Source organism: Brachypodium distachyon, chromosome 5, assembly GCF_000005505.3.
Source record: "Brachypodium distachyon strain Bd21 chromosome 5, Brachypodium_distachyon_v3.0, whole genome shotgun sequence".
Taxonomy (NCBI): Eukaryota; Viridiplantae; Streptophyta; class Magnoliopsida; order Poales; family Poaceae; genus Brachypodium; species Brachypodium distachyon.
In genome coordinates this window covers 18,835,887-18,845,132 of record NC_016135.3, presented here as the reverse complement: position 1 = coordinate 18,845,132, position 9,246 = coordinate 18,835,887, and the positions used below count along the sequence as shown (strand labels likewise).

Sequence of the window (9,246 nt, the reverse complement as noted above, 5' to 3'; positions counted from 1 at the left end):
ACTGCAGCCCCTGCGTGGCCCTGTGCTTCGCCGGGGGCCGCTGCTCACCGTGCCGATAGGGCGCGTGGTGAGCTGCACGTTTCTGGCCATAGCCGCGCCCGCTGTGGTGGGGCTGTGCGAGGCCGCTGCATGCCGACTGCCGAGCGACACCACAACAACAAGAAAACTTAAAAGAGTTAATTCTACAGTAGTACTCCAACTAAAAAACAAAAAAGCAAATTGCACAGTAGTACTCCAACTAAATAACTAGATTAACAACACTAATTGTCATCCAAGGATCTTTTTTTGAGAAATACTAGGATCTAATCTACTCCTTCCGTTTCATAATTCTTGTCAAAATATTACATGTATCTAGACACTTTTTAGTAATAAAAACATCTATTTTGGACAAATTTGAGACAAAAATTATGTAACAGAGGGAGTAATTAGTGTACGATGATCATATGGCGTAGCACCACCAAATCCATCACCATCCCGCAAAATCAGAACCTATACCTTATCATCCCAAATCCATCAAGGCCCGCTCGCGCGACAGAGCACATATGCCTGGCCTGAAGCTATGCCTGAGAGCTGCCCGCGACTTGTTTGGTTGGAATCCTGAGAACCTCCCTAACACAGGCATGTTTTGCTTCCACACTCAGGCCTGAGAAAGAGGTGCCTGACTCAGGCTAACTAACACGTAGCAAGAAAACCTGTTTTTTACTCTTAGACTGTTTTAGAACACAGACCTCCAACCAAATAACTTGTTACTACACTTGCTTGGCCAAGCAAAAAATGTTAAAATCTCACGCTAACTTCAGACATTACTTTTTCTCAGGCACGTTTGGTCAGGACACGAACCAAACAGGCCCCTAATCTCAACGCACGCCGCCCCCTAATGCAACGCTGCCCTGCATTTTTGTTTTTTTTAGCATAAGACAAAGCCCAGAACAAACTGTGTCCGGGTCCCTCGAGCCTGCAACAAAAGAACACTTCCACCGATGGGCCTGCGCGATTTGAGATAGCCATACCGAACAAGACCGATCGACACGGAAACTCGGCCCAATTTTCCCCGCTTAATACTGTACATAGCTTATTTCCCCGCTCTCTGTTGGCCAACCGCTGCACGCCCTCCCGCTCCCTTCACCCCGTCCCCCGCTTCTTCTTTTCCATCCGTACGGAGAAGCTTCTCTCGAAGGGCGTACGGAGAAGCTTCTGGAGTCTTGAGTCAGACGACCGACCGGAGAAGTGCTCTCGGCGGCGGCGACGCAGGTGATTTCGGCCGTCCCATCTCCTCCCCGGTATCCCTCCTTGAATCCTCCAGTAGAGAATCTCCGCTTCCCGTGGTCCTTGTGCTGCTGCTCCTGTTTCCCCAGTGTTCTTTAAACCACAATGTGAGCAATATCTTGAACCCTGAATCCGCTTATTGGCTGCACAATCCCTGATCTTCTCTTTCTAATCAATTCGAGGTGGACACCAAGTTTTCGAGTTAAGGTAATGGGATGCGTATATTTTGCATTTTGGATTTGTTCGCCTGCAAGTAGAAAAACCTAACCCTCCACAGCCTCGCATTAATCTCTATTTCTCCGGTACAATCTCTGCCCTAGTAGATTGATGCGCGTTTCTCAATTTCACGCCGATTACCATGATTTTCTTTGTAAGATGTAGTTCTTCCAGTTCTGTGGGCTGCTTTTTCTGTGGCCGAATCGTGTGCAGAGTGTCTCTTTCTATGGTCGAATCGTGTGCGGAGTATCTCTTTCTATGGTCGAATCGTGCGCAGAGTCCTCCTAAGATTTTTTTGGAATTCTAGATTTTGTGGAGGCGTTAGTTTTAGTTGTGATTGACTCTTTATGGTTGATAATTTTTTTTCTTGTGCTTAATTGCTTAGTGGTTATATCTTGTTTGTGAATGTTGCAGTTTTGTAAGTGTACCTTTTGCGTTGCAGCTGAAATATGAGCAGGTAGCGTAGCAACTCTGTCTATGTGGGGAACCTCCCCAGCGACATCAGGGAGAGCCGGAGAGGGAGGTCGATGACCTCTTCTACAGGGTTGCTACCAATTTTCTATCTTTTTGTTATCTTGGAAATAAGGGAATATGATCACATGGTGGAACTCTTTACATGCAGTTTGGGGACATCATCCGTATAGAGATAAAGACTAAAGATCAATCCTCTTGCTACGCTTTCATTGAGGTACCTATTGAATGTGATTAGGATACCAACAAGTAATTCATGTGAATTTAGAATTTCGTTCTGCTAGTAGCTACTATTTTATTGTTGAGTTGGTGTATAATAGGGCTGCAAACGGGATGCCACGAACGGCCCACTTCTTGTTCAATTTCGTTTGCACCCTAGTGTAAAATATCCAAACCCTTAATTGTTTTGAACCCTGCCATATAGTTCAAACGTGAGCGCGATGCTGCGGCGGCAGTCCATGAGCGACAGGGCTACAAGTTTGACGGTTACCGACTAAAGGTAGGTGCAGGGTGCAGTAGGGTTTTGTGGCCTTCTCTTCCTCCATTTTGATGGTTCAGAATCTAATCATCTATAAGCGTAGGTTGAATTTGCCCGTGGTAGGATAGGCAGTACTTCAACCGCAAGGAACTTTTGCATGGGACCTTCACATGTTGGTGTATCTTATCATCCCGAGTTCCAAGGTATGGCAAAAAAAACTGAAATGGATAATTAATACCTTATACTCTGTTTGATATCATTTTTGCACCCTTTCACAGTGCTTGTCACTCAACTCCCCTCATCAACATCAGCTGAAGAATTAAACGTCTGCAGCATGATCACTTTTGTTCAATCTCCATTTTGTTTTCACCTCTGAAGCTGAATGACTGTTTATCAGCTCCACATGGAACAAGCAGCGGATGTGTCATTCTCAGAAGTGCATCACGAGACAATTGGTGAGTGGGTACTGCAGTCTTTTACTATCTTTCATTGTATTCACAAGAGCTATTCACCAGAGCTCATCGTCAGTATTTGCCTTTGAGTTATATGCATAATTTACAAAATAACTTCCAACTCTATTAGAGGCTTAGAGCATGCTATTGAACATGTGTTTATATTTCAGTTATTTAGAGAAAACACATCCATGAAATAATTTTTCATACCACATTGCAGATCTTGAAATTGTATTCATCGCATTTAATCAACTAGTCATTCATGTGTTTATTCCCTGTCATGCCTATGTAGGGGTGCTTGTCTATTATTTGAACTCGGTGCGATGTCCAAAGCATTTTTCGTTTACACGAGGAAGTTCTTGTCTGTATCACTCTTTTTCCCTTTCTTTCTATGAAGTTTTGGCCTTGCGTGCTGTGTTGCTGCTTCAATTGTTATTTGGTAACATCCATCATTGTTTGCTACAGGAACGGTTGGAATTGTGGAATATAAAGAGAATGAGGACAGAAAATTTTCGTATCACATTGCAGACCTTGAAATTGTATTTGTCACATTTGATCCACCGCTCACTAAGGCATTTATGTTCTGTGATGCCGATGGTAGTTGTGCCTGCCTATTATTCGAACTGGGTGCAATTATCATCAGCAATTTGTTTACATGAGGAAGTTCTTGTCCGTAACACTGTCTTTTTTTTGTTTGTTTTTATATAGTTCTGGGTGAGGTTGCTACTACTTTTTATAATACATCATTGTTTGATACAGGCACTATAGGAATTGTTGAATATAAAGACAAGGAGGGTATGGAGGATGCTGTAAGATTCTCTCTTCTTCTGCTTCCTAGTTTTCTGTGTCGTTTCAGTTGCCTTGCTGCATTTAGTTTCATGGAATGCTGGAATGCTGATTTTCATCACACCTTTTGAGTATGTAGTTTTTCAGCGCTGCAGTCTTTGTTACTGCTTTGATGTTTGATCCTGTAGTCGGTGCATTTATTTGTCCTTGAGGAAATATTTTTTGAGTGATCACTATTTGCAGGCACAGAAACTCCATTTCTCTGAGTTTATAAATCAATATTGGCGTGGCTACATAAATGTAAGCGCATATATTCGTTTCTTTCAATGTTGGCCATCAACTTGTTCCAGAATTAACCAATACACCACTTTATAATTTTCTGAAGGTAAAGCAGCACAATGGTGAATATAGCCCTCCCTACCCAAGAGCTGCAAGCCCGAGTCCAAGTCCAAGTCCAAGCACAAGCCCAAGGCATGACCATGGCTACCCCAGGCACAGAAGGTCTAGCTGTGATTACGACATTACATTCTGTTATCCCTGGATAACATAAACTGACAAAAATTTAATACTCTTTGCAGCAAGTCCCCCAGGGCCAGGAATGGTTCAGCTTCAAGGTTCCGATTAAGATCAAACTCTCCTTCGGCATCAAGGTAACTTCAACAGATCTAACTAGGACAATAGATGAATCTAATTTTGATGAATCTAACTATTATTTCCAATAGTCGAAGTAAATATTGCCTTTCTCTCCAAATATTAAATAAACATAAATGTTGATGTGGTATTTTTCTATCAAATGGTGCCCAATATCTTGGCTCATCCACACAAGTATTGTTTGGTTAAAAGTAATGGTCTGTGTGGAACAACCTAAGTCATGTGGCATATTAGCATGTTTGTTTTGTGATGTCTACTAATGTAAGAGAAAACTATTGGCATTTATTACTGATGGCCTGGGGTGTGTCTTGAGCACGGTAATAAACTGGGAGCTGTTGAAAGCTAAATCCTTTTTTACCTACTGTATTGTAACTCGTTATATGAGAGCTTGAGCATAGAGGATAATTTTTTGAACTAGAGGTTGGCTCGAATTTCCATTAATAGGAAATAATAGGATTTTGAATACACAAAAAGAAGGTAGTGTGAAAGACAGCTAGTAATGTACTTTGAAACAAGTCAGCATCCTAATGAGAATAACATTAAGGTGATAAAAGAAGGAAACCAACTTAAACTAAACGAGAGGAATATATCAATGTCTGAAGCTTGACGCACAATCGATTAACTTTTGCCCCCATTGAAGCACTTTTCTGTTGGCCTCCTTTCTATGCAAGATTTACAAAGATGATCAAAAAGCAATTAGATGCATACATAACATACATACGAAGAGCACAGTCAGATAAACCCTCGGTGTGGGCAGAAACTACAGTCAGGGGGTCATTGGATTCTGATTCCGGGCAAAAGAGATCCTATCCAGTTTTTCATAATTTGAATTGTCATGGTTATTTAGTCAGATTTAGTGGTTTTCTGAAGCCCCACAAAATCCAATTTTTGCTCAAGGATAGTCTTGCTGAAGTGCATCATTTTTAAGATTCTCCAGTCCTCTTAGTTTCCAGAATAAATTTTCGATACTAACTTGGGGTTCTATACAGCCCGTTGCTGCTGCCTCATTTTTCTTATTCCTACCAGAGAGTTATTTGGTAGATGTTCCGCAGTCTTTCTCTTTAGAAAGAAGCTCTTCACCATCCTTTTTGTTAAGATCCAGCAATTGCTGCCTTTTGATATATTTAGAAGATAGCAAAACCAATGTACAAACCAGGCAGGGAAATAAAAGGAGAAGAATCCCAACAAATAGTCGCTAGGTCCTTATTTCTGGCCAAATGCCACATGGACGCGATCTCCTTGATACGGCCCAGGATCATCGGCACGGGCATTGCTTTATTGTGGATCAGAAGGCAGATCCTGCAATCATCATCGGGAGATATCCCTGTTCACACAACCAGGCTGAGGGATCTATTCTTGCTGTTTTAGTAAGGGCCAAAATTTTCTCATACAAGCTGTGCCTGACTCTCTCCAAATCTCTGGAGTAAAAGTAAATTAATCTAAATATTATCTTTGGAACTGGCAAGATGAATGCCATAAACAGAAGTAATATCCGGAAGATAACTATTGTCAATTTAATACTGTAGGTAAACAGATACCATCATCAATCAGATTTTTTCTGTTTGATCCTATCAGTAACTCTCTTCTCCACAGGAATATCAGCCACCCCTTCCAGCCGTTACCATCTTTTGAGGATAGAGAATTGTTCTGGAACTCCGTAGATTGACCCATTAAGGACCTGTTTCGCAGAGGCATTTCTTGGTAAATTTTCGGTATTTAGTCCAAATTTTACTTAGATATGTAAATTTTACAAAGAAATACCATTCTCTGGACTAAGTAGCGCAATGGTGTTTGTATCAGACTCAAATGCCTGAGCATTATGTTCAATCCTGGCAACTTAACAACGAACTAATTGTTTTGAAATTTGAATGAGTTATTCTCATTTGCATTTCGCCATTCTGATGCTTGGGAGGCATGAATGCTTTTGGAAACAGGCTGCTAATTTATTTCCTTTCCGGTCCTTTTTGCAGATCCAATAATCAGAGCTGAAGCGGAGGTTCACACATTCGATACATTTCAGAATCTTTGGACCGGCTTTGAGGATGAACCGATGAAGTACAAATGTGAGCCTACACCTGACAAACAACATAAATACCTGCATGTTTTTGGCGCGTCACTTTTTCCTGCTACATGTCGTTCTACCTCTACACCTGACAATTGACAACAACACCTGCTACTTATCGTTCTACCTCCTATTACATTGTGCGGCTGCATGCACTGCCCTCCCCCGAGAAATGATGTTAGGGTATGTTTGGTCTATACAACTAAATCGGTCTCAAACTATTCTGAATTCAACTCCATGTGAATGGAATTTGGCGGCAATTGCAAGTCTGTAATGGTGTTTGGGTGCAGTTCAGTATAGGTTCATACGGGGGCACCTGTGCAGGCTGTGCGCGTGCAAAGGCCCCCAAATCTGCAGGGCCCCCGATTTTGTGCTTATTAGTACTGCTAATTAAGGTTGAATACGTTGAGTAATCAAAGCATTACTACGGCCGAGGAAACTGCTCACCTATGAATGACACCTAAGCTCTCTGCCTTTCCGCCTCAAGCGTCGTTTCTCTTTTTCTTCCGATCCGCAATCCTAGCTCCCGTTTCTCCGATATCCACCTCCTAACTGCTCCCACTAATTATTTCCTTTGCAATTTCCCATTATTATAGTGAACTAATGTGATCTTGGCAACAAATAAAAAATAGTGAACTAATGTGCATGCATGCATGATGATAGTCCCTGATTCAAAACTTCCGGTTTCTTCTGTACTCCTGAACCAGGATAGGATGGCAATGTTTTGTTAAAGGATTGTGTTCTAGAGTTTCAAGACTCATTTTTTATAAAGTGCAATCCTTCAAACCAATGGTATTACCGATATGATGACATACTTCCTCCGGACAATAAAAAATGTCTTAGTGCATCCAAATTTTTGTTCCCATGACTAGCTTACATCGAGAAAGAATAGTCCATGATTGTGTTAGTTAGATCCAGAATGCTAGAGGGTCCGTGATTGTATCCGGCACGCCATGAGGTCGCTTGAACACGTTGCACCTGCGCGCGAGCGGTGACAGTAGTTGCGGTTCCCCGTGTTGGTCGTGCCTGACACCGAACGTGGTCATGCAAAGCACGACGCGTGGAGGCGCAACGTAGCCCACATACTCCTTGGGCAGTTGGGCTTGCGCCTCACGTCGTCGTCGTCCTTGTGCCACGTGGACTCGACGATGCAGAATCTGGTGCCGCCCATGTAGACGAGCGTGGCGCCTATGTGCAGCGGCGACTCCTTGTGGAACAGCCTGCCGATCATCTTCCAGCGCGGCAGCGTGGTGCGGCGCCCGGCGACGACGGGCACGACGTCCGAGCAGCAGAGGTGCCCGGTCCCGCCCTTGTGGCGGCAGAGTCCGACCCAGGCGTCCAGCTCGTGGACGTAGTGGGCCTCGCCATCGAAAGGCATAAGCCAATTCCCGTGCCGTGTCCACTCGAGGCGCTCGGCGTCGAAGGAGAAGGTCCCGCATTCGGCGTCGCTGGTCCATCTCCTGGCAGGCACGAACAGGGTGCGCTTGTCCGGGTGCACGGCCCAGCAGAGAACGCAGCAGACTTTGAACGGCAGCCGCGAGCTAACGGTGTTCCAGACCCACGGTTGCTGCGCGCAAGGTGTGGTGGTGCTTGGCGGGTCACTCAGGCAGTAGGTGCTGTCGATGAACAAGAAGAGCTTGCCGGAGATGGAGACCAGGAGGGGAAGGCCGAAGTCCATGCGGAACTCGGGCCACGGGAGGATGCCCACCGCCGACGTGGCGGTGTCGAAAGCCGGGATGGCGGGGCTCACTTGGTGGGGCTTCATGCAGACTATCTTGGTGCCGTGCGCAACGATGCTGTGCGAGTTCCCGTGAACGACGTCGAAGCGAACGAGTGGCGGCTCGGTAAAGTGCTCCGGCGCCTCGTCGGCGTCGCAGTACTGGGATGCGTCCACATCCACCTTATGAACGCTGTAGCCCTTCTCCCAGTCGTCCAGCACGAGGTACAGGTACTCCTCCCGCTTCGCCGGCCTCTTGCCGTCGGTGCTGTGCTGAACCGAGCTCTTGCGCTTTGACATCCTGCCCGCGCGCCCTTTGGAGCGTTTCCTGGGCACAAAGCTCCGGGCCTACTCCCGTATATGTAAAGAGTACTTCGTATTCGAATCAGAACAACATGTGGACTCCGATCCGGTCACCCCATAACGTGCCCAACGGCACTAGTCCTGTGGGTGCAAGAGGGTTGGGGGTGTCTGTAGCTTGGCTTGGATGAATTAGAAAAGCTACTAGGAGATGGAAATGTCCAGCCAAAGCATTCACAAAGCTACATCTTGCGTGTCTGAGGCTCAGTCACCGATCCAACGTGTGGACCAACAACTACAGCTGCAAAATTAGGGTATCGTTTGATCCTTCTTAGCTCAAACCAAATGAACTAAAATTTTAAAATGACACAACTTTTTGAAAAACTAGTTCATTTGTTTAAACTAAAGAGGGTCAAAAGGTAACTGAGGGTCACCATGTTGCACCCCTGCCAACAACCGACTATGTTCAAAACAAAGTTCCCACAGAAAGAAATGACCCGATTACAATTCAATAAAAAACAGTTCACCAAACAATAATGCACACTTCATTTTCTCATACTTAGCAGGTCCCGTTCCACAATTTCCAGTCATTACAAACAATGTTTTCAGCAAAAAGAATAAAGCACCGCTGCAAACAAGGTTGCACAACATCTGTTAAGAGACCATTGCACATCCCAGGAGCGTATAAGAATGTAAGAAATCCACAGTAAAGACCATACAACAATTCAACAGTAAATGCTAGTGAGTTATATTCAGACAACACAACACACCAAGAATCTGAACATTAGTGGCCAACACTGTGTACAAGAGCTAACGAGCAGGTCATTTGCTGATCAAATGAGAGAAG

At 44.4% G+C, this 9,246-nt stretch overlaps 1 protein-coding gene across 6 annotated transcripts; it reads left to right on the top strand.

Moving 5' to 3' along the window:
- Window positions 1-1,102: 1,102 nt before the first annotated feature.
- Window positions 1,103-6,651, top strand: LOC112269271 (serine/arginine-rich-splicing factor SR34-like). Of its 6 annotated transcripts, none has more exons than XR_002960875.1 (12): window positions 1,103-1,251; window positions 1,925-2,026; window positions 2,105-2,170; window positions 2,378-2,452; window positions 2,535-2,634; window positions 2,710-2,886; window positions 3,176-3,244; window positions 3,349-3,692; window positions 3,913-3,969; window positions 4,055-4,170; window positions 4,248-4,319; window positions 6,291-6,651. XR_002960875.1 is itself a non-coding variant. In XM_024455665.1 (12 exons), the coding sequence occupies exons 6-12, from the start codon at window positions 2,814-2,816 to the stop codon at window positions 6,307-6,309; spliced, it is 456 nt and encodes a 151-aa protein (XP_024311433.1). In that variant the 5' UTR covers window positions 1,103-1,251; window positions 1,925-2,026; window positions 2,105-2,170; window positions 2,378-2,452; window positions 2,535-2,634; window positions 2,710-2,813; the 3' UTR covers window positions 6,310-6,651. The 6 variants fall into 6 exon arrangements, 2 of the variants coding, with proteins under 2 accessions (XP_024311433.1, XP_024311434.1); XR_002960877.1 differs by having other exon boundaries at window positions 3,176-3,552; window positions 3,643-3,692; XM_024455665.1 differs by having other exon boundaries at window positions 3,643-3,692.
- The last annotated feature ends 2,595 nt before the right edge of the window (window positions 6,652-9,246 follow it).

Bases quoted from the DNA above. Each gene is read 5' to 3' on its own strand.
- LOC112269271 (XM_024455665.1), top strand. From the start codon at position 2,814: ATGACTGTTTATCAGCTCCACATGGAACAAGCAGCGGATGTGTCATTC. The intron at 3,245-3,642 runs GTCTGTATCACT...TGTTTGATACAG, and splicing joins GTTTACACGAGGAAGTTCTT to GCACTATAGGAATTGTTGAA. The intron at 3,693-3,912 runs GTAAGATTCTCT...CACTATTTGCAG, and splicing joins AGGAGGGTATGGAGGATGCT to GCACAGAAACTCCATTTCTC.